General features: G+C 38.9%; 1 protein-coding gene across 7 annotated transcripts in view; it reads left to right on the forward strand.

The window, feature by feature from the left end:
- The window catches only part of LOC131361698 (E3 ubiquitin-protein ligase HECW1), a 77,212-nt gene that overhangs the window by 39,049 nt on the left and 12,323 nt on the right, over positions 1-25,840 (forward strand). For 5 of the 7 annotated variants that reach the window (XM_058403178.1, XM_058403188.1, XM_058403197.1 and 2 more), the window contains 13 exons: positions 1,456-1,598; positions 1,838-1,938; positions 2,052-3,443; positions 5,158-5,244; positions 10,421-10,571; positions 11,691-11,800; positions 12,829-12,950; positions 14,517-14,702; positions 15,755-15,889; positions 16,345-16,450; positions 21,035-21,131; positions 23,627-23,710; positions 25,680-25,786. In XM_058403178.1, the coding sequence (XP_058259161.1) occupies positions 1,456-1,598; positions 1,838-1,938; positions 2,052-3,443; positions 5,158-5,244; positions 10,421-10,571; positions 11,691-11,800; positions 12,829-12,950; positions 14,517-14,702; positions 15,755-15,889; positions 16,345-16,450; positions 21,035-21,131; positions 23,627-23,710; positions 25,680-25,786 (2,821 nt within the window). The remainder of the gene's footprint in view (positions 1-1,455; positions 1,599-1,837; positions 1,939-2,051; positions 3,444-5,157; positions 5,245-10,420; positions 10,572-11,690; positions 11,801-12,828; positions 12,951-14,516; positions 14,703-15,754; positions 15,890-16,344; positions 16,451-21,034; positions 21,132-23,626; positions 23,711-25,679; positions 25,787-25,840) is intronic. The other 2 variants (XM_058403215.1, XM_058403233.1) reach the window with 1 other exon arrangement.

A 25,840-nucleotide genomic window follows, 5' to 3' on the forward strand; every position in this document is an offset into this window, starting at 1 on the left:
AGAAGAGTGTTTGGGAGAAATGAATGGTTTTAATTAGGAAAGATGTGGATTTTCCTACTTTTGCTATGCTAACCAATAGGGGAAAAAAACGGTCGTATTCATTTAAAAGTGAACATAATGGACGATAAAGCCACAGGGGGCTGAGAGGCGACTGCTGTGTGATTATTGCCTTTAGATGCACATATTACATTTTCACCCCAGCTGAATGCAGAAAATGGGAGAACAAATCAAAGCACTAGATATGATGTGCTTTATACGAAAGACGCCGCTTTCAGTAATGAGTTTCTCCTGCTGACTACAGTAGAAATATAATAAAAGGTCCCCAGAGTAAATTGCCTGTTAGTCAGCCGAATTCTCGTAGTGCGCTGCTCGGAGATGACTCTTTTTTTTCCATGAAAAGATGTGGCTTATTTTCAGAATTACATCAAATTATATCACTTAACCTGCAGTTGCATTAAACCGAATGCTCAGGCTACTTTTCATCATCTCCGAACAGCAGTGAGGTATGATGTGCCCTATACTTCACAAAGCAGAATTCTCCTCGTGTCCTTGGCATTTGGACCGAGTTCAGATTTATCCCTCAGACTTGGCTAAGGCAAGGCTTTTTAAAGAGGCTTATTGAGCATGCAGGCCCTGCTGCTTGGCTCGGCGTCTTAAGCACTAACGGTAGCTCCAGGGACATACAGGTTCTGGGTTCTACTGTCCTTCAGCTGTTCAGGAGAGTAGGAGCTGATTAGAGTAATTGTTATGGCTCATATCAAGCCCACTTCCAACCTGTTTGATTTCAGATAATGAACCTGCCATATGGAGGCATGCATATTCACTGAAGCCTCTCTCTTGGTTTCTCTTCCATTCAACCGTAGCACTTCATTAAACACTTACCACTTAATTAAATGCATTATCATGCATGTGAAAGGCAGTCCAGAAATTTACAATCCATTTTAGTGCAGCGTTCTTTTTCTTCTCAAATGCGATGCCACTTCTATTGTAGTCACATAGGAATTGGTAAGAGCAGTGATCTGATAGATCATTTAAAATATATGCATACTATGATATATATTATATCATATATTTAATTTGTTTAGGGGGCCTTTTCTGCTGCTGTGTTAGCTTTATGACAGCTTCCGGTTATTTTAAAACAACGAAAGCATTATTATTATTATTATTATTATTATTATTATTATTATTATTATTATTATTATTATTATTATAATGTGGCTTCGGCTTGTTTTTGACTAAAACCAGCATCCGATGCTTTGTGGATGAATTTTGGCATCCCTAGTAATGCTGAATGGGCTGTCAATTTATGAAATTGAAGTGTGAGACAGCTTTTAAATATACAATACATATAAAGGATGTATATGCAGCATGCAATTGAAGATAAAGAAAAGAGAGGGGCCCTGATATATGTTTCAAAAGCACATGGTAGCCTTTTCTTTTGCTCTATTTTTACAGAGATTTAACTTTGTCTCTCTGCCGACGGACGTTTTGGAGATTGAGGTGAAAGACAAATTTGCCAAGAGCAGGCCCATCATCAAACGCTTTCTGGGTAAATTGTCTGTGCCTGTGCAACGGCTACTGGAGAAGCATGCTATTGGGTAGGTGTCAAAGAGTAAATAATATATTCACTGGAGTACTCTAGAGTACTGGTATCTTTACACAGATTTTTTTAAAATACCATAAATGCTAAATGTCTTCGTATATTTATATTTTGCAGATGACTACAGGAATATGTTATTCCAGTTTCGCATTAGATCGCATTAGATATTGTCCTTTTCTCAGTCCATTATATGTGGGGAATAGTAATAATTGTGTGTGGGTGTGTGTTTCTCAACAGAGATCGTGTGATTAGCTATGCTCTAGGCCGCAGGCTGCCAACAGATCATGTCAGTGGACAGCTGCAGTTTCGTTTTGAGATAACATCTTCTATTCATCCAGGTCTCAACTATTTTATTACAAGTTGTTTTATATGTACAAGACTAGATACTATGCAGACAAGCTGGTATAGTTTTCTCACCTTTAGTGACAAATTGTCCTGATCTTTCTTGCAGATGATGAGGAAGTTTCTGTTAATGCAGAGGCTGAGACCCCTGACCAGCAGGAAGCAGAGGAGCTGAATATCGACCCACCAGTGTCTGCTGACTTGGATGCAAAAGATGAAGATCTAAATGAGCTTAATGAGAATATCTCTCTGGAGGTAGAGGCACAGAATCCTTTGATGCTGTCTTCCACTAAACCTACTTCCCCTGCTCATATTGTCTCCAGGACAGAGGAATCAGAGGGGGTTGGAAATCTAGAGGAGGCACCAAAAGATGAAGAGAACAGACCATCTGAGGATTTGTCGTGCACAGTTCAGCTCACTGAACATCCAGAAGAGAGCCCTGAGGAACCAGCTGAGGAGCTTGGAGAGGTGCATCATGATGAGGATATAAAAGTTACAGAGGATGTTGTAGAAGCTCAGAGAGATGATATAGCTGCTGATGATATAGGCACAAGAGATGAGGAGGTGAATGAAGAAGCTATTGGGGTAAGGACAGAGGTTGAAGATACTACAGAGTTGGAAGGAGCTACAGGCTCAGTGCAGACAGAAGAAAGAGAGGAGGGAGAGAGTGACAGTGTAGAACCATGTTCTCCCAGGACAGCATGTATTATGAAGCGAAAGGCCATGAAGCGCCGGCCATGTTCACTGCCTGTCTCTGAACTTGAGACAGTCATTGCCTCTTCTTGCACAGAACCTGAGACGCCACGATCACACTACATACGTATACACCACCTCCTGCACAGCCTTCCCTCCGCCCAGCATGGCTCCCACAGCCAAGACAATGGGGAGACGATAGATTCTTCTGAGGATGTCAGTGTAAAACCTGCAGAGTATGAAAAGGAGGTAGCTGATGAGACAGAGGAAGGATCAAGCGAGACTCGGTCTCCATCAGTAGTTCCAGAATGTCTTGGACCTTGCTGTAGAAGGATTCTGCCTCCGAGCCTCTCTATCGAAAGGCTGTCTGAGCTCAACCAGCTCTTGGAGGGCGAGACCCGTTCACGCTTCGAGAGTGAGGATGGGGAAACTGAAAGTGGTGGAGGAGGCCATCGGGTTCACAGGGAGAGCGAATGTGAACTGTGTGACACCTCCTGCTACAGCACCTCATGCTACAGTACATCCTGTTACAGCACCTCCTGTTACAGCAACTCAGGCCACGATGGACGAAACCGCATCTGCAGCCACACACGCCTGTCATCTGTGGACAGCACACGTCTGTCAGAAAGCACCGTATTTTCCTCGCAGGAGGAAGAGGAAGAAAACAGTGCCTTTGAGTCAGTAACAGACTCAGGACAGAGCCCAGATGCAAGGGAGTTGGGAGACATTTCCCCCCCGTGGTTGGAGGAGCAAAATGAGGGAGGTCACTCACAGTCCCCAGTAGCTGGACCCAGTGTTGGGTCACCAGGTGAGGACCTTTCTGATTTGAAAAAAAAAAAATGTGGCTGGGTGTTGATTGATATTTCAGTTGGACCAAAATCCTGCCTCAGTTGGTGCTATACTACAGTTGATTGATTTTGATTGACTGAAATAATTGTCATAATATTAACCATTGACCCTTGATCTGAGATTTGCCCTCCTTCCCCCTTTGTGGTATGATCACTGTCACTTTACCAACTTTACATGGAATTAAGTAGACGTTTCTGCAGTCTGTTGGTTTTCAACCACTGAATTTCTGCCAGTAACAGCTGACCACTCACATGACATTTTTCCTCACCAATATAATACCAATATAAGACCAAAAAGTAATAAAAAGCAAAAAGGCTTGAAAGTGTCTTAAATATATTAGATCCTGTCCCATTTTTTCCAGTCATGCTCTGTCCTACCAGCCAGGGGAACGGGTCAGAGGCAATCTCAGTCATCCTGCTATGTTCCTAGACTACTTGGGGGTTAAGTGCTATTTCCTGGCTTCGTCATGACTTCATGACTCATCCACAAATCCTGTCACAAACATCTGTCTTGCTTTTAACCATATGTCTGCTAGGGATTTATGCAGTGGTATTGGATACAGTGATGCAGTGTGATACTGTGGATGCCAAGTCAATTGGTTTTTACAGGAAATGTTGATCTATACTGTCTTTGACCTTTTTCCATTAGAATTGTTGAACTAATAGCTATATTTTCCCTGGATTATCTCCAACGCCACTAAATTTCTCTAGTGTACTATGATTTAAACAGTCTATATAAAGCAGTGGCCTTTTTATTAGGTATGGAACTGATCTGTTGCTATGCACAATTTGTCAGGCCCTCTCTACACCATCCACCAGTGGAAAGGGACCGCTATAGGCACTGTTTACCCTTAATACACTTTATTAGATGTTGGTGCACTATGTATGTGTACAGTTTACAGAAATTATATAGTAGCCCATGTTTCCCATGCATAACTTATAGGCAATTACCCTCAAGCACAACATAATTTTTGGTTGGTGGACAAATGTCATGTTAAAAAACACCCCTGCAATGAGTTCCCAAGTAGTGTAAGAGACAAGTGTTTGTGAGCTCCCAGCGATGCCTCAGCCTTCCATAGCTGGGCATAAAGAGAGCAAAATTGGCCATGCTGTCTATGTGGGTTGGAATGTCATATTCACCCCATAATTCAATCTTATTGTTCCTGTTTCTCTTTCAGTTGTTTCTATTTTAAGCTTTTTACTTCAGCATCTCCCTGGCAAGAAAACAATTTTCAACCCTATGCAGTTCACTTTAATGAAAATGAAGATCACTTTAATCTGAATTGATTTAAAGCAAACATTCCTGTTTTCAAAGCAATAAAAAGTAGAATTTGGCTTTGAACAGTTAAATCCTTCTCAGACAGAGACTGTTGAATATATGCATTTTGCAGAGAAGGTTTCTTCAAACAATTGCTTTGTTTTGGTTATCACCAAGCTCTAGCTGAAATAATTGGAATTTCTGAGGCAAACAGCCATAGAATGCATTAATCATCGTACCATCAGAACAGTCTGAACCAGACACCAGACACTTGTGGATGTTTTTCATCATGTTTCTCATCATGCAAGGACTTTCATCATGTTTTTCCATTTCATTTTTTTTTCTTTCATGATTGTCCATGTCTTTTAGCTTATGACTAGTGAATCTCCATTTTTAATTTTCCATCACCTTTGTAGGAGCTAGTCACCGACCAATCAGTCAGCTTCCTGCTATGCGGGCCACCTCCTACCATTACCCCAGTGTTGATGACTCATTGCCACCAAGTAAGCTAACCTCTGCCACTCCTACCCTTTCCCCTTCATTTATATCAGAGGTGGTCTGTGTGTGTTTTTGTGTGCTTGTGTGTCACATTGTATAAGATCTGTTTGTAGATATTATGAATTTGAGCTTTTGGGATATGGTAAACATTCACTCAGCTCACTGTTGAGCTGGATAAATTCATGGGAACGCTGTTAGTAGGCAACTGGGAACTATATCAACTCATCTCTTAACGGAGCAACTTGTTTGGACATGCATGGAAACAGCGTAAGGTGTATAATTACATCCACCCATCCATCCATCCACCCATCCATCCATCCATCCATCCATCCATCCATTTTCTCCACCACTTATCCTACACAGGGTTATGGGTACCCTGGAGTCTATCCCAAAGGACTCTGGGTACAAGACAGGGGAGTACTCAGAGTGCAAAGGCAAGAATCGAACCTTCAACCCCAGAGCCAGAGTGCCCTGCGTATAATTATATAAGAATCCTTATTGTATTAGAGTCCTTTATTGACTTGAATCTCTATTGACATGGCCTTTTCTGGGATGTACTATATACATCAGTATAATGTCACAGGACTTCTGAAGGACCCTCAAGGCTCTATACAATCTTGTCTATCCAGTGATCAGATTTATACTGAGTTGAACTCACCTACGTATTTAAGCCTGTCCAAAGTGACAAACCATCAAGGGACTGTTCTAAAACATATAATTTAGGATGCTGATTAGACATTCCCCTAAGCAGTCCTGCTGCCAGAAGTGTTTTGAGTGGAAAGAAAATGAATGCCGTTTGCATTAGCTTGCAGGGTCATACATCACACTTTCGAATAATATATCATTTAGCAATATGGCTCCATGCAAAGTGCAATTGGCACTGCGCCAAGATAAGCATAGGAAATATTAAACGGCAGGTTCTAGTTCCTCCTGAGAATTCATGAGTCATATTCCTTTTATACCATGCACTGCTGATATTCAATAGCATCCTCTATCTGCAAAATGCCCCTCTCCATGTGAAGTGCCCACGGTTTATTTGAAGTAAGTCAAACCCTGCTGCTCTAAACTGAGAGAACTGTTCCTCTATGAAATGCTGTCGTTTTTGCAGATCTTACTTCTGTGTTTCAGCAGATTCAATGCTGGTAATAAAAAAAGCTGTTGGGAACAGTGCTGTGCTTTGGATTTTCCTATATAATGGGAACTCTTCCAATATGATAAAAATAGTCTGCCTTGAAACTGCTTCTCCTGAGGGGACACTTCATGAGGACACTGTTGCAGCCCAGTGCTACCTCAGGCATTTCTCCCTATGATACTATAGCTATCTTTATAAGGATAGTAACAGAATCAAGACTAATCACTCATGACTAAGTAGCACTAAAGGTAAAAAGTCTCTTTATGGTTTTCCTCTTTAGGAAACGCTTAATGCATTGAGGATTCATATTATAAATTCTTGATTCTGAATGGTCAGAAGGTCTATATCCAAAGTAAGTTAGAGTTGAGAAAGTATCCTGTCTGAGCAATCGAGAGTTAAAGCTACATTCCGACATACAGCAACTCAAAGCAGCAAAGTGACTGGAGATCATTTATTTTCAGTGAGAGCTGCTGACTTCTGGTGACACAAGCAATAGCAACCTTTTGAGACAAGATGTGGGCATGTCCAGTGAGGCAACAAAGTTGAGAAAAGTTTAACTTTATGCAAATATGGAATGACTTGGCACAGTGAAATCCAGTGGGAGTAAAGAGAGTAGAGTGCACACGATCTGTAATAAAGCACACACTGCACACTGATCTCATCTTGTATGATATGATGCATATACTGTATACACTGCTGAATTTTATATATAAACACCAAATCTCCCTCCAGGAATGTGTCATTTTTAGCAGCAAGAAATTTCATTTGTTGTCAAGTGGAATGCTAGTTGTGCCACTCTGATTGTGTTATAACTATGGCAACCAGTAGGAGGAACACCTACTGGTGATTTCATAGTACAGTGACTGGCAACCTGCGGCAAGAAAATGTGAATATAGCAATCAGCAGTCCAAAGCGTTAACCTGTAAGCTACCACTGTTTAACAGTTCCTACAATATAATAACATGCCAAATGATGTGTGGCTCCTGCCTTCTTCTGTGCAATTCGAACACACCACCATTTTGGAGATGAAACTTAAAACCCATTTTATAGAAGATAAAACCAGTTGCTATTAAAAGTCTAATGTTCAGTCCATAATGCATAGCTCAGGATATTAAATAACCTGTGACCACATTTCTATTCTCCCTAGTATAGCCCACTATATACAGTATATAAGGTGTACACTTATTGCAAGACTTTTAGTGCGGAATTGAATATGGTCTAGAGAAAATACAGTATAACACTCTCCAAATTATTTCAAATTATTGCATAGTGCTATCAATTTACATCATTAGAAGGTTTGGATATGCCATTAAAATATTTTTTATGATTTCTACACATTTAGCAAATCAGATTATATTATTACTATGGCAACCAGTAGTAGGTACACTTTCTGGTGACTTTATAATACTGTGAATGGTGACCTGCAGCAAGAAAATCACTGTATATGTGAATCTGTAGCCCAAAGCATTAAGCAGTGAGACACCACAGCTTAATAGCAGACGTTACATATAATCTAAGACTAGTAATATCAAAAACAAAACATCAAAAAACATTTTATTTAACATAGAAAAATGTATATTATTGATGTGGTGAAGTTTTCTGGGTGGAGACATTTATTTAAAGTTTATGGAAGGAGTCCCAAGGTCCAGTAATTTTCAGTAAAGCAGGAAGATCTTCTTCTCAGTAACATGACAAGCAGTGTTCTGACTTTAATTATAAGAGAGATAAAAGGAGAGGCTTGTAAAGGGTTGTTTTGCCTTGTAAATTTCTGATGATTTTTAACAAATGACAATTTGTAATTTTTGAGAAATTGCTGTGGTGTAAGAGGAATAAAACACTTCAGGACATTCTGCCATAATGATGGGGTGATGGCTACCATCTGAAACTGTATTTTATTCCTCACATATGATCACATAATATTTTACTGGAGCATTCTAAAATACCACTCTAGAACAGGATTTGTTCATGTAGGAATGATGTGTCACAGACTCCCGCAGTGAACTCATTTGAAAATCACTGTAGGATGGAGGTGATCAGGATTCTTTAAGCTGCCTTCCTGTACTCGACTATTACATGGAGTCATAATTCCTCTCTCCTTTGCTTTGTCATCTCTTCACTGCAGCAGCTAAGTAATCCCTCAGCTTTCAGCCCATATGCTGAATTGCTTCCTCGACACACCACGTGACTGCAGTGCTCAACGCTATAATGGCTTTTTTTTCCAAAGCTCTCTGTGCCTATTTTGAAATATTTGTTGGCAATGCATCACTGGGCTAAATTCAAACATATGGCTCAGATGTCCCCGTACACTCCGAAACATTGGCTCCTCCTGCGCTTAAGATTAAAGTCAGAGAAGAAGGAAATAGATAGGGGGTAGGAGAGAAGACTAGAGGTGATTAATATGGAAAAAAAGAATGCAGCAACAAACAGCAGGTGTCTGAAAGTACTGAAAAAGTTCAAGCTTGTAAGACACGTCCCAGAACAATGTGATATTTGTGGTATGTCAGTAGATACAGTTTACAGTCTGCCCACACTGTTTCCCACAACCCATAAGACTAACAATTAAAGATATATAGTCTGGTTTCTATAGTCTGGACTATTCCACCAGCCATGTTATGTTGGTCAGAAAAGTGGATGCAACACTTGCTGCACAATATTCCCTATTTGGCATATCTTGTGATTTATGAGCACATGACTGCAGGGTTTTCTTGAATTGATTTCCCCTGTCATGCATGTATAAAGTGATGAGCCTGGATCACAAGATGGTTTTAATGCCTGCACATTCTATGCATGTTGCGGTTTGGGAGAACTGATTTGTGTACAGCAGGAGTTGCTGTCTCCTGAGCCGTGCTGTTCAAACACACTCATAACCAGCTGACAGAGTGACGGAGTGTTTGTCTGGCTCAGGAGATAAATCAGAGCTTGAACACTCTCTCCTCCGTGTTGGGGCGTGTGTGTGCATGTGTGTGGTGTGTGTGTGCATGCATATGTGTGAGTGTTTGTGGTATATAGAGATTGTATGGTTGCCTCTGTGTGTAATCTCCCTGATTAAATGTGTGTGTGTGTGTGTGTGTTTAACCCCACAACGTTAAAAAAGTGAAGTGCTCAGGATATTGTGTCCTTATTTTCGATTTAATGTCTCATTATTTTGACTTGACAACCCATTATTTCAGATTATCATATCCTTATCTTGACCTAATAGCTCATTATTTAAAAAAAAAAATCTAGTTGTTATTCTTAATTGATGATCTTGTTTATTTTTCAGAGTAGTAACTCATTATTTCAAGATTTTGTGACCTTATTTTGAGTTATCTCGTTAGTTCAAACATCCACTGTGACCATTATGGAGTTCTGTCAATTTGTGTTAGGAATCAAAATCTTGACCATACCTGATCCCATGCCAGTGACTAACAAATCAGATGTATAATGTCATCCACTAATTCTATAAATGAATTCAACTAATTTGCTAGAGAGAAGTGTAAAGAATAGAGAGCATACTATAGATTATCTTGCTAATATTAAGCCTTGATTTCTAGACAGAAGCAAAATGATCTGCCGGTAGAATAAGTCAATTTATCCGTTTAATAAATAGGTTAAATGTCTTGTAGAGGTCAAAATAGGTTTAATAATATATGATTTGGTTTATTGTAATCTTAAAATAACAAATAGTGGACCAATTTGTCTTGTTTCAAGATAATTTTTAACTAGCTAAGATGTTTTGTAGTGTAGTTTAACTGATAGATTGTGGTTGAAATAATGAGAATTTGTTGAGATTTTAATAAGAGAAACTTAGAAATATGATATCCAAGTTTACTTACGAGTATCTAATCAGATATATTGAAAAAATGACTCTTGAAATAACAAGTCAAAAAAATGAGTTGAAATAATTACATAGAGCTTAATTCTTTTCACAGTTTGCAGTAGGGTCTATTCTAGATTGTATGTTTTGTAGATTGTAAAAGAAAATCTTATTATCCCTCAGTTTGTGTTCCTGTGTTACTGTTATTTAATATCTCTAACTCTGTTCTGCTTCTCTCCCTCTGTGTGCTCAGACTGGGAAGCCAGGATAGACAGCCATGGCCGTGTCTTCTATGTTGACCATGTGAATCGCACCACCACATGGCAAAGACCCGGCCAAGCTACAAAATTTCCCAGCATGCACCGGTCCAGCTCCATCCAGCACATGGAGCAACTCAACAGGAGGTATTTTAATAGAGAGAGAGAGAGAGAGAGACACAACACCTCTTCAAAAAAGGAAAGAAACAGTTTTTCTGAAGCTGTAGGACAGGAGAATATGCATTTGTATGGCTGCGGGTTTTCATTGCAACCAAATGGACGTGGACACACACACTTCATGGTCAGATCGATGGATTGATTAAACAAGCCAAATGATGTGTGGCTCCTGCTTTTTTCAGTAGAATTCAGACACCACCATTTTGTAGATGAAACTTAAAACCCATTTTATAAAAGATAAAGCCAGTTGCTATTAAAAAAATCCAGTCCATAGTGCATAGCTCAGGATATTAAATAACCTGTGACCACATTTATATTCTCCCTAGTATAGCCCACTATATAAATAAGACGGTTTTGTATTATTTATAGTTGTACAATATATGTCACTTATTGTTAGAGTTTTACTGCTGAAGTGAATATGGTCTAGAGGAAATGTAACACTCCTCATGTTATTTCAAATTATTGCATATTGCCATCAATTTACATCATCAGTAGGTGCGAATATGCCATTGCAATATTTGGTCTGATATTTTTATAAGCCATATTTTTTCATCACGTTTAGCAAATCAGCATGATTAGCAAATTAAACACCAGCAGGTTTCTGTGAAGACTCTGTAGCTCAGCATGCCATGCTGCCATCTAGAGTACATAGTTGTAGATGCACAATTTATGTATTTGTTGAACAGTATGTGTTCATGCTGATCTAGAACCTGTTTTCCTTTTGTTGCGCCTCATAAGGAGTATCAAAGGTACTCCTGGTGATGAAAAGTGAGTGAGGAGGTCATAGTTCATTTAGTCTGCAGGTCATTACGCCCTTAGGAGCACTTATTTAGTTACTCAGTGACCATAAAAGAATAAATAAAGGGACTCAGTCCATCTATTAGCAAGCCCAGGACTTCCGTTTTTCTTGCTTCTACTGTTAGATGCTTCGTATATAGCAAACATTAATGAGAAGCTGTGGTATTTATTTATTGTCTCTCAGAATTTAGGCCGTTTGTAACACATTAGCTTGGCTCCAATATTTTTTGTCATTATGCAAATCCTGTATTTCTATATCAGCTTCTCTGTCTTTGTCTTTACGACACTCAGATATCAGAATATCCAGAGGACCATGGCTACTGAGGATGAGTGTGGAGGGCAAAGGCTGGAGAGCAGCAGCAGCACAGAGACCGAGAGTGACACCCCATCTCAGCCTGCTGGTATTGCAGCTTCTCGTAAAACATCTTCACGTCAGCCAGAAACTATTCTGTTTGTTAACAGTCTGACCCTCTGGTTAGAAAGTAATTTTAAAATTGTGGGAGACGACACAATAGCTGTCCACTTTAATAGGAACACCTGTACATTTGCACATTTATGCACCGGGTGATTTTTATTTATTTTTTTATTCAACTGGCCAAGTCTGTACTCTTGATAGTCTCAGAGTTTGGTACTTGGCTGGAATTGGATCTGATGTGGTCTTCTGCTCTTGTAGCCTCAAGGTTAGATGTTTTGTGCATGCTGGGCTTTTCTGCTCACCACAGTTTTATATGGGTCATAACCATATGTCCTTCCTGGAAGCTCAAAACAATCTAGCCATTTTCCTCTGACCTCTTCAGTCAATAAGACATTTCTACCCACTCTACCCAGCTGTCACTCACTCAGTGTTTTTTGTTATCCACACCATTCTGTGTAAACTCTAAAGACATTTATGAAATTCCCAAGAGATCAGCAGTTTCTGAAAAACACCATCCAGCCCATCTGGTTAAGTTCACAAAGATCACACTTTTCCTTCATTTTGACATTTTTCTGATTAGCACTATGAGCTGTTGCCCTACATCTACATGATTTTATGTATTACGCATTTTATGCATGCTGCTTGGATGATCAGAAAACTGCATAAATGTACAGGTGTTCCTAATAAAGCAGACACAACATTATATACATAATATGTACAGTGCATTACACGTAGAAATAGACTGTAATCTATATGCAAAATGTTCTTAACGTTATAGCAAAGCCATCGTGTTTTATACAAAATTCGGAATATGAAATTCTGATATGAGCCTAAAATATCCAGTTTATCTGAGATTACTTCCATTATGCCTCCTTTGACTTTTTTTTCCAATTCAGTCAGATGAATAGCTTGTAGTGTTTTTTCTAGTCAACATGGGTATGGACATGTGACTGCAGCCATCACCATGTGTCCAATTAATAAATAGGCTGTTGGGTATTTTTTCTTTCTTTTTAGATGCAAGGAGAGAAGGCTCATCCCCACCGACGAGCAATCAGACGATCACACTGCTTCTGCAAAGTCCAGCAGTCAAGTTTGTTACTCATCCAGAATTCTTCACAGTCCTACACGCCAATTATGTAAGAGAAAAAAAAATGGGCTTTTTGGTATGTCTTGAGATAGTGAGTAAAAACTGTTTGTGTAATTCTAATACCTATTGATAGCTTAAGGTTTTGACAGTAAATCTGTTAGTCTTGAGCACCATACCATAGGCATGATACACTATGTACATAACACATTCACACACAGATCGGCAGCTGCAGTCAAGCTTTCTAATAGTTTTCCATGTTTCGTAAATCAATAATATTGTGTTTCCAACAAATAGAAAAAAATGATATGCAAAAATTCATTACTGGCTATGCTTGCAATTAGCAAGCACTTAGTGTTAAAATTAACAAACACATTTCAATCGGTTGTCCTTTTGTGCAATTAGTACTTTGATTGGAACAATGCGTGATTAGTCAATTTATTTGTAGTTTCTCCGCCAGAGGCATTTTAAAAAATGGATGACTGATTAATCAGTCATCTGAGTAATCCACTTCAGTATTGTTTGTTACACACTGTATTGTATTTCACTTGCACCCGCTGACTGCCGATGGTGTGTTATGGATGTGCAAAGCAAATTTGGAAAAAGAAAATGACTAAACAGAGCTCAGATCTGGTCTGATCTGGTGTTATGTAGATGGTTTGAGGAGGGTTTAGTATATATAATCATTTTACACAGCTGTCATTATAACATTGTGGGGAAGTTACAGTATGGGCTAAAAAGAAATCAGCACCACTCGAAAGACTGCATACTGTCCAGGCTGTTTGTTTTGTATGCAAAAGTATAAAATATTCAGCTTCCATTCATTTTAACAGCAGAAATAGTAGTGTGAATGCTAAAAATTAAAGCATTATGTAAAATGAAAGCTTAGCCCCAATAGCTAGGTATATACAGACTTGATTGTGTGTTAAATATATGAAGGTAGATATATTTATTAGAGGACATTTTGAACAGTTCATTTGAGCACAGGACTGTGTGCACTGGTGAAATGTGATGCTGTTTGATTATCTATTAATAAAGCTGCCTTGCTATTGATTAAATCCCCTGAGGTAACAGGAAGAGACAGAAAGCAGATACAGACATGGGCTATGAGCTCTGTGGTGCTTTGACTTTGACTAAGACGTTGACTTGGAAATGTTTCTGCAATGTGCTAACTTGGTATAAACATTTTATATTCTGTAAAATTAAAAAAAACTTGGAGTTGGATGTTAAGACTTGGACTTGGGGGCCAGGGACTTGTTTACAACATTGCCTTTATCACATGAGTGTACTATCACTAATTCTCATCATCTGTGCCTGCGGTTAGCCGAGCTGTTATATATGCATCTCTTAATTCTTGAATATGAATTCATAATTGAGTTTTTTTTTAAACAGTGTAATAACCTCCAGTCAGCAACTTCCAACACCAGAGTCTTTTGTTTCTGTCAATGTGACTGCATTTATAGACTTTTTACAATTTTGATTTAACCTATTAAAAGCCACACAATGCCTCTGTGTTTACTGAGCTATCAACATAAAACACTCTGTATATGACACACGTCATTTTATGTAGTCTATACACAGCCACATTTACCATGCCATCAATCTGGCTCATTTTCAGGGGGCATACCGGATGTTCACCAACAGCACCTGCCTAAAGCACATGATTCTGAAAATCCGGCGGGACGCTCGCAACTTTGAACGCTACCAACATAACCGCGACCTTGTCACATTCCTTAACAAGTTTGCAGACACACAGCTGGAGCTGCCAAGAGGCTGGGAGATCAAAGTAGATCCACAGGGCAAGGTGAGTCTTTCTATAAAATCAAAACCCAGCCTCCTTTCATTGAGGTGTCTATGTCTATATATGTATATACAGTACTGTGCGAAAATCAAAGCAAAAGCAAAGATGACTTCTAAAGTAATTTCTACACTAAAAAATACTTTAAAGAGCAGTTCTTCGGCTTTTCCCTTCAGGGGTCGCCACAGCGAATTATCTCTCTCCACCTATCCCTATCTTCTGCATCCTCAACACTTGCACCCTCTAGCTTCATATCCTCATTTATTACATCCATATACCTCCTCTTTGGCCTTCCTCTTTGCCTCCTGCCTGGCAGCTCCGTGTCCAACATTCGCCTACCAATATACTCACTCTCCCTCCTCTGAACATGTCCAAACCATCTTAATCTGGCCTCCCTAACTTTGTCCCCCAAAAGTCCAACATGAGCTGTCCCTCTGATGTACTCGTTCCTAATCCTGTCCAACCGTGTCACTCCCAAAGAGAACCTCAACATCTTACTTTAAAGAGCAGTTAACAGTAATAAATTAGACACGGTCAACATTTGGTGTGATGACCCTTTGCATAAAAAAAAATCAGGCACAGTTTGTGTTGTTTTATAAGGAAGATAGCTGTTATTTCTGGGAAAACCAGCCACAGTTCTTCTGGAGAAGAATCTTTTTTTGTTGTTTGAAAACTGCCTTGTTATGTAATGTGCTGTTCTCTTTACTGATATACAAACATTTCTTTCTGCAATATTTCGTTTTCAATAAAATCATAACACCTATAAATCATTAAAAAAATTATAACATGCTTTTTAAAACCATAGTATATGGAGATGTCATTTTAAATTCATAGCATGTCTCCCCAAACTTTACGCATATCAGTGTCCTTTCATATTACTAATACATGCAGTTCTCTCTGTGAAAGAAATCAAAAAGAGCTGAAATATTAAATCAATATTTGCCTCCCCTTGCCATCAAAGGTGCATCATTTGGTTTGGGTTTGTTGTACTGCAAGACGTAAAAATAACTCAAAAGTAAGACTTGAAGTGTGCAACTGTGTTCTTTTCTCTGTCACAGTCATTTTTTGTGGACCACAACAGTCGAGCCACTACCTTTATCGATCCCAGAATCCCCTTTCAGAACGGATGTTTGCCTAATCATCTCACACATCGGCAACACTTGCAGAGACTACGCAGCTACAGTGCTGGAGAGGTGAGGAAACACACACACACACACATTCTGTATTCTTACACACTCAGTCTTAGACATGGAAACTATGAGAGTAAAATAAATCATTTGGCTTTAACTAAACACAACAGATCTGTGGATCTGGAAAAAACTCTGAAGTGAGGGAGTTATCACCTCCAAAGAGTACGGAGGAAACAGCGGTGTGGTGGGTGTGGAAACTGTCACTATTAGAGAACTGATTTCTAAATTTTTTAGGAAGTTTACTAGGAAGTGTCAGGACTGGCGCTTCTCCTAAACTTCAGTTAAAGTATATAACTCAGAACTCCACGTAAACATGCTCTGACACTTTAAAAGGCAGACTGTCAGAAACAACACAGAAAAACATTTAGCATTTTAAAATATGGAAAAAGAGTTATTATTTATTTATGTATGTGTGTGTGTGAGTGTGAGCAGCTGAATGTTTTTCTGCTTTTCTACAGGCATCTGACGTGTCCCGCAGCCGAGGTGCGTCTCTCTTGGCCAGGCCTAGCAACAGCCTCGTAGCTGCCATCAGGAGCCAATACCAAAATGACTCAGTGCCCTTAGGTCAGTGTTACACACACACACACACACACACAATTTCTAAACTTAAATTTCTCCTGCAAGCCCCATTTTTCTTGTCAAACACACTCAGGAATTTTTGTTTTGATGTTTTTCTTTAAGTTGAACCACATACTGTGTCACATCATACAATAAATCTGCCCTTGGTCACCTTTGGGCTGTATTAGTTCTAAATGGAAGAGAAAAGATTCTGAAATATCCTACATTTTAGAAACTGATGTTGCCTTTTAGATTCAGAAAATATTTGATGATCATCAAGACAGTTAATCTCAGCAATCAACATGTGACACATATACAATCCTTAAACTTATTTTTAGACACTTTTTTTACATCCTTACATTTCCTCACATTGTTAAAGTCTGACTTCTTACAGAACTACGTACAGGTTTGTCTCAGTGGTTGACGAGTACTTCAGTGTTATGGCCCTGAGACATTGGAGTGCCCTGCTTCAGTCTCACTGTGGCTGCTGTCCCACTGCATCTCATTTGATAGCCTTCGTTTTCACTATCCTTCTTTTGTTACACCTCATGTACTTTTTCTTGTTTGCTCTTTTTCTTCTTCTCTTTTTTCGTGCTTGTACTTTCTAGAGAGACTGTGAAAAAGGCACCATAGATAAGATTCTTATGGAAAAGTAAGCAAGTCTAGCATTAGCAGTCGACATTGTTACACAGCAGCTTTAAAGAAATAAATTTTACATTTATAAATATATCCCTAATGAGTAAGCCGGAGATGACAGTGGCAAGGAAAATCATTAGGATGATATTAGGTTGAAACCTTGAAAGTAACCACAGTCAATAGGATATCATCATCATCTAGGTGACACCAGATAATGTGATTTTAAATAATTTCTTTTCCATAACTGTGTACTTAATGGGCATAAATTGCAATTATGTAACCAGGAAATTTGTTCTAATTTTAGAATGAAGTCCATTTTGTTGAAGGTATCATCTTGAGTGAAAACTTTTTCACAGCAATTGCTGTCCCAAAGCCATACAGCAATTGTTGTACTAATGCATCATAGCAAAACTGTTGCTGTACATATGGGTTCATCCTCAGCAGCAGGGAGTGGTGAGTAGCAAGTGATGAGAACTAAAATGAGAAGTAGGGTATCAGGATGGGTCAGGCGGGTCTGGAAAGAGGGAGAGAGAGAGAGACAGATTTTCAGGTCTGACACAATATTTTTTATAAGTTCATAGTTACAAGTGGTACATACACACAAGTTATCACTTACATTATAGCAGCTATAAAAAAGTTGTTATTTCACCAGCCTTTCTACAGCAATCAGGCATAACATTATGAGCAGTGACAGGTGAAGTGAGTAACACTGATTATCTCCTCATCATGGCACCTGTTAGTGGGTGGGATATATTAGGCAGCAAGTGAACATTTTGTACATCTCAAAGTTGATGTGTTAGAAGCAGGAAAAATGAACAAGTGTAAGGATTTGAGCGAGTTTGACAAAGGGCCAAATTGTGATGGCTAGACCACTGGATCAGAGCATCTCCAAAACTGCAGCTCTTGTGGGGTGTTCCCGGTCTGCAGTGGTCAGTATCTATCAAAAGTGATCCAAGGAAGGAACAGTGGTGAACCAGCGACAGGGTCATGAGTGACCAAGGCTCACTGATGCACGTGAGGAGCAAAAGCTGGCCCATGTGATCCGATCCAACAGACGAGCTACTGTTGCTCAAATTGCTGAAGAAGTTAATGCTGGTTCAGAATACACAGTGCATGACGGGTCAGGGCTGTTTTGGCAGCAAAAGGAACACCAGCACAATATTAAGCAGGTGGTCATAATGTTATTCCTGGTCAGTGTATGCTCCTTTTCTTTACGTTAAGAAGAAAAAGCTTGTACATAAATATACATATATAAAGTATCAAAATGAATTCATCACTATAAAGCTGTGACTTCTAGAAATGGAACAACCTGTCAACTAATAAGAATAATTAGTTTGTAAAATTGTGGCAGTGGGGGCGTGGTCAAGCTCAGGCTTGTTGGTGAAGAAGGTGTGTAATCTTTACCATTCACCTTCTCTGACTCCGCCCTCAATTCACAAACTGGCACATGGCCACAACTTCACTTCGGTAATACTAAACCTTACTGTACAGAAAGTATGCTTTATTAAATTAGAATGTCATTTAAAATGTAAATCTGTGCTCTAATAGTCTGAAATAGAAAAGTGGAATGTATTTATCAGAATAGTAGGTACATGTCACTTTACTGATCATCGTCTAATCATATTTAAACATGCTAAAGCTGTAGAATGTTATTTGCAGATCCGTTTGAGTGACCGCTGTATATAAGTGCTTATTACAGTACTTTATTTTAAATCATTCAGCTGAATATTTCATTTATTCTGTGTGTATGTGGTTCTTGTTCAGAAGGTTTGTTGAATACCGACCCAAAAAAAATCTCTCTTCACAGATATTCGTTTTCTTATCAGCCGAAATAACGATCACATCTTTATGGAACCCGTACTGCGAATATGTGCTGATATTCTGCCTGTCGATTCATTCCATTATCAAAGCAACTCATTTCGCTCAGGAACAGGAAGATGTAATCTGGTGCTTCCTCAGTGTAATGCAGGCTGTCGATGCCAGTGCATGGGAAATAGCGAAGCTAAATTTACTAATGTCTTGCCTCAGGATTTCCTTTAGAGAGAAGAGTGATACCCTCGCTGGGGATGTGTTGTAACCGGGCTGTAACTCTGAATGGTTGATGGCTTTTGGAAGGCCTCATTAACTCCAACGCGAGAGAGAAAGTAGACACCTGCAGCTTTTCAGAGTTGCACTTAGCCATTCTTTTAGTGCAGTCATTCAGAGGAGAAAATAAGCTTTTTTACCAGAATATCAACTCTGCAAAGCTGGATAGAAAGCTGATGACATTTTCCTCTGTTTGTAGAGCAAAAATGTCACAAAGACGTCCTACAGAATTTGTGTTTATGCTGCTCCAGTACACCCAGTTCACCGCATGAAGGTTTTGTAAATAGATGTGTTGAATAAGGTATTAATTCTGAGAAAATGCTAAGGTCTGCAGTGCTATGGCCCTCCAGGAGGCTGCCATCTGTCAACCCTCGGAGTTTAATATCCCCTTTACAGAGGATTAATGCACGAATTAAGCACATTTAATCAGACAGATAAATTTTGCCACTAATTGCAGAGATGTGGATAAACAACTGGTACGACTTTTAAACTTAATGTGGACACCTAGATTTCCCGGTTGAGACAATTTGGGAAATAAAATTAGCCAGAATTAACTTATTTAGTGAGTGTGCTGGTGTCAGAAAGTAATAAATGAAGGAAAGGCAAAGCAAAGGTATTTTTTTCCACCAAGATCACATTTAGTTTCTGTCTATGTTTCGTAATTATTTTGAGTTAGCTTCATAAATTACTTCACTGTATAATTACAATTAAGTGCAACAGTAAGTCAGTATCATAAAAGATGAAGAAATCAAATATCAAATATAACCGGTGCAGATGGGTGACTAAAGGAAACATAAAGTCTCTTAGTACAGTTTTGAGCCATGAGAACAGATTCAAGGCATCTTAGCATCGATTCACCAAGTTTTTAGGAGCTATGAGCACCATTCTTCGAAGAGATATCCCCTCAGTTGAAGATGGTTATTTATCTGTCAAATGCTATTATTAATAGTTCAGCGTGACAGCCATCTTTTCTTCATTGTCATTTGCAAGAGTGGCTAAGCATATAGCTAAAATGAAAATGAAATGCAACATTTTGATCCATACATTTTCCCAAAAAATTATCATACACAGGGAGCCCAGAGTCTATCCCCTGGAATGGGCCTATCCCAAGGTGGGGGACACTGTGGACATGGTGCCAGACCATCACAGGCATAATCAAACACCCATTCACACACCACAGACAATTTAGAGTTGCCAATGTCTTTGGATTAGGGGAGGAAACCAGAGAACCTGGAGAAAACCCTCAAGCAGGTGGAGAACATGCAGTAATTAACAGTAATTAAAGCTGATGTGGCTTCCAGGATCCTCTGCTCCCAGCTGTGCTTCCCAAACAAATTGTACCCCATATTAAAATCCATGTCATTCATCTTTCCTTTAATTGAAACAACATGATAGCATAACACATACTGTAAGCCTCACCAACACCATTATTCATGCCTGCGGTCATGCTTTAATTATATTTTCGGATATACAGGATCTACTTCGAATGGTTTCTCTTTTGAGTCTGGTTCCTCTTAAGGGTTTGTGTTGCTACGTTTGCCCCAGGCTTGCTCATTAGCAATCTAAATCACATACATCCGTAAAGCTGCTCTGTGATATATCTAATGTTAAAAGTCCTACACAAATAAAATTTAACTGGATTAAAATGAAAAGGTATCAATGTGAATATTACTGATGGAGTATTTGGTGCGTTATGTAACATGCTGAAAAAGTCATGCTGTTCTATATTCAGATGAATCCACTGGTGCCTGGGGAAGGTTGTGTCCCAGTCTAATTTTGTGATCATCCATGTGACTAATACATAACGGTGTTTCTTTTTTCTCAGTTAAATGTCCTTACTTATTTCCTTATTGTCCTTATTTATTTCAGCATATAATGAAAAGATTGTGGCTTTTCTACGCCAGCCAAACATCCTGGAGCTGCTGCAGGAAAGGCAGCCTAGTTTGGCCCGCAATCACACACTCAGGTGAGAAGAACTCTGACTTCATAAGAGTGTAAAAGCAACCATCGTGTGTTCAAACAGGTCTTTCAGGTCTGTGTGGAAAACTATCCCAATTCTGAAACTTAATGTCTGTTCACTACAAAACATTATATACATTTTCCATGATGCTTTTATCCAAAATGACTTACAATGTGCAGATGAGCAGTTTAGAGCTTGCTCTTGTTGAAGGACCTTCATTGGCAGCATGCTGGTGCTGGGATTTAAACTCATGAGGTTCTGATCAGAAGCCTAAAACACTGCCACTATTTTACCAGTATTTTCTTAAAAATGCAAGTTCTTGTATATTGTCATAAATAAAATCTTTTAGAATGAAGTACACTGATGATCATGGGTACACTTCTTAAAACTTAGCGCAGCCTACAAATATGGTTGCTGAGAACTACAACACCCAAACCCTTGGTGTATTCCAGTCATGTAGGAAAGATCGTATATATGAGTTGAACACACCTGAACACCACCACAAAGTTGTAACTACCAGTGGGAAACTCTGGATTTTCTTTGAGCTCTGAGTTTTGAGTTTCGGGCATGTTAGTTAGAGAACATATTGGGATCAGTGGATGCAGCGTCAGTAGCTGACAGTAAATTTCTTGTAACTGACTCGTTTACATGTTTATGTTAAGTTATTTCTTACGTACAACAGCATTGTAAAATTATCATATAATATGTAACAATAAAGTTTACAATGGTTTCCTGCATTGAAAAAAAAGCAAAGCACATCTGATGCATATTCTTTGTTCATTTTCAGAAGTAGCGTTAAAAGCTAGCAGTTAATTAAGAGCAGGTACACTTCCATCTTGCTCCAACCAAAGTGGCTTGAATGCACCTGATGTCATAATTATGACTTCCCAAATCATAAGACAAATTGCATGGTTCTGGTGACATTCATCAGATTACTGATCGTCTAACCCGGACTCAATCACATCACCACCACTCTCCCACTATAAACAGACTATCTGTCTTCACATCTCTGTCATATCTATATCACGTCTATACTAAACCGATTGATTCACTGATTGTGTCTGTTTTTTTCTGGTTTTTTTGTCTTGTTAGTCTTAATTATTAATTAACTATGGCATACCTGCACTTGCTTCCTCAGCTGTTTCCTGACAACCAGGTTCCTGTCTTATGAGAAACACTTTCACACATAAAAATCATACTTTTATTTTTATTTCAGATGAGGATCCTATACTTACCAAAACTTTATTTTATTTTTTTTTTACTGATACACCATTTCATCCATTCATTCAGTAAAAGTTAAATATAACCACAGCCCATATACAGTATCTGTATAATAAACCCTGCATTTATTTGTTTGCATTAAAAACCTCTGACAGATTTGGCTTACACTGATATAATTACTAAATTCCAAACTGATAAAAGTATATCAATCTGGAGCTGCATGCCAAAAGTAGCCATATTTGATAGGGAAAACTGAGGACCTAGAAATCCTGCCCTTCACTGTCTTCAGACATATATCCATGTTTATTTATTTCCACTTGTTTATTTATTTCCACTTGTTTAGGACAGTTTGGCTCACTGAGTTTGTCAAAACATTAATAAAACTTTTGTCTGGTCAGCACTACTAGAGGATTACACTGGGACTGTGCTTAGATTTGGCTAAAATGAAGGATCCTAGAAGGCAGCTGTCTTATGAATCAGCCTTTATGCAGCCCAAAAATGTTTTTTACCAAAATGTACGAAATGTCATCATTGACATTTGTCAATCTTTGAGGTCATCATTCTGGATTTAAAGAAAGAAAAAAAAACAGGAAGCACTGGGGCAGTGGTAGGTAAGGCTTTGGTTTGATGATTGGAAGGTCAAGGTTCAAGTCCCAGCACCACCAATCTGCCCCAGTTGGGCCCCCAAGCAAGGCCCTTAATCCTCTCTGCTCCAGGGGGGTGTATCATGCTCTGACCCCAACTTCCAAAGCTGGGATGAAAGAATTTCACTGTGCTGTAATGTATATGTGGCACTAAAAACAGGAAGGGACATATTATAAAAACACAGGGCATAGTATTTATCTTTACAGAAAAGACAGGACAATGATCACGTTATCATTCTGATGATCTGAGAGACGATTATCAGAGTCTGGGTCACCATAATTAACCTTCTGTACATCAGTTCTCTGTGGTACATGCTACTGTGCTTACTGCCAATATATGATGGATGACTGTCATGTCTGCTGTTCTCAAACTCGATAAAAGCAACGTTTATATTGGGCTTTGCAGTATAGAGTTACACAGATTTCTATCTTCCAAATGTGAACGGCTGATCGTTGTCTTAAAAGCATTCCTGAACGCCACCTATTACAGCTCCATTCAGCAAGGCGAAATGCATTAACTGTGTGTTTAAACACAATTAACATTCCTTGAGCCATTCAGGACTAAATAAAAAAGGAGCCGAAAATTGAAGAGTTGGACCAGAGCAATATCCTGAGTGTCCTGTTTTGTTCCTGCAGGGAGAAGATCCATTACATCAGGACGGAGGGGCCACAGGGGGTGGAGAAGCTGTCTTGCGATGCAGACCTGGTTATGTTGTTAAGGTGGGTTTTCTTAAATAAACGGCTCATGAAGTGGGAGTATACGCAGCTTAAACCTCACTGTCAAGCCTTACAGCACAAACATGGGCTAGCATGCAGTTCAATAAATCTCCATAGTCGTATCATTATCTCTCTGCATGGTTTCCTCTTTTGTAAAGTGATGTGTTCAGGTCCTGACTTGACTGCTTTACCATGTCTGAAAAAATTTATTGTCTTGTTTGCTGTGATTTAAGGTTTAAATCATGTTTTTCTAGGATTAAAAGATTATGGGCTGCTTTTCCAAACGCATGCTGGTTTAAGAGTTGTGCTAAATTATCTTGTAAGTGAGATAATTATCCATTCAGCATCTGTAGTCTAGGACTAGAGAGAGACTTACAGATAACAGAGAGGCAAAAGACAATACTAGCATAGATCGTATACAGTCAGTGTCATAATAACAGGTATCGATGGTTTATGGAAAACATTTTTGTGGTTAATTTGCTCAATTACACTGAAAGTATTTCATCTTTAATTTAAGTATTTTATTAATGTTTTTTTTTCCAAATTTGATCTTTTCAACAAAGCCTCATGGACGGCCTTGTTAAATGTTTGATTCTGAGGCCACTGAACCATTTATGTGTGGATTTAGATGAATGTTTTGGGCCATTGTCCTGCTGGAAGATTCAGCTGCAACACATTTGTAGCTTTTTGGCAAATATTTCTTCTTGGCAGACAGATTTTCATTTAAAACCTCCTGGTACTTCATGGAGGCCATGATTCATTGTACCCTAACAATACGTTACCATGTGTCCTGCTTATTCATCCTACATGGCAAAGCCTTCCAACAGTGTTTCTTGCCAAAAAATTAATTTTGGTCTCCTCTGATCATAGAATCCAGTTCCATTCAAAGTTCCAGTGATCTCTAGATTTGTCGTTAGGTGAAAAAGACATGCTGCCAAGAAGAATGCATTTGGCATAGTGGCTCCGTCTAACTGCAGATTAGGTATTGCAGGTTTAGTATGTAAGCTTACACTAACTGACAAGAAATAGGTGCTAGAGAAACAAGTAGAAGACTAGGGAGAACTCGGAATACAGCTAAACAGGAAGGTTGGTGTCAGAGATATACACTACTACTCAAAAGTTTGGACACACCTTTTAATTCAATGTTTTTTGTTTAGGGATTTCTTTTCTACATTCTAGAACAATACTGGAGATTTCAAAACTATGAAATAACACACATGGATTTAAGTAATCCATATGTAATGACAACAAAAAACAGTCAGTTGTTATTTTAAGACACGAAGGTCAGGTGTTCTGGAATAGTTCTTGCAAGAACAGTATTGTCAAGTGCATTTGCAAAACCCATCAAGCACCATGATGAAACTGGCTCACATGAAGACCATCCCAGGAAAGCAAGACCAAAACTTACCTCTGCTGCAGAGGAGAAGTTCATTTAGAGTTACCAGCCTCAGAAATCACCAATTAACAGAACCTCAGATTAGAGCCATTATGAAGGCTTTACAGAGCATCAGTATCAGACATATCTCAATATCAACTGTTCAAAGGACATTATTGTGTATTTCAGCCGCCTTCAGCATTGAAGGAAATAAACATCAGGAAAAACCATGGAATTAGAAGATGTGTCCAAACTTTTGACTGGTAGTGTACATGAATATTAACTGTGAAGCCATCAGTTTTTTTGTAATTGTTATGGCCAAAAATGCTTTTGCAGTGCCTTTTTTTTTGCAATGCAGCTTGTGGAGTGCTAAAAATCGCTAAAAAATCCTAGAGGGACTGATTATAACGCTATAAATTATATTTTTATGAGGTAAAGATGTCTAACATGCAATTTATGCAGAAAATTACACTAATATAGAAGAACAATAACAACACAGAGAATATGATTCTGATGAGTGTAGCTCTTCAGCTAAGTTTAACTTGCCTCCTGTGTCTTGTTATCCCGTGCTCAGCTCTGGTTCTAATCTCTCTGCAGTTTGTTTGAAGAGGAGATCATGTCATATATCCCAACTCACCCATTCCATCCTGGCCTCAACTTCTCCCCGAGATGCTCTCCTGGATCCTCACCCCAGAATTCACCAGGTGTGTGTATTCTGTGCTCTAAGAAAAAAAGCACTGTAGCTGATAATACTTCCG

Source organism: Hemibagrus wyckioides, linkage group LG01 (assembly GCF_019097595.1).
Source record: "Hemibagrus wyckioides isolate EC202008001 linkage group LG01, SWU_Hwy_1.0, whole genome shotgun sequence".
NCBI classification, from domain to species: domain Eukaryota; kingdom Metazoa; phylum Chordata; class Actinopteri; order Siluriformes; family Bagridae; genus Hemibagrus; species Hemibagrus wyckioides.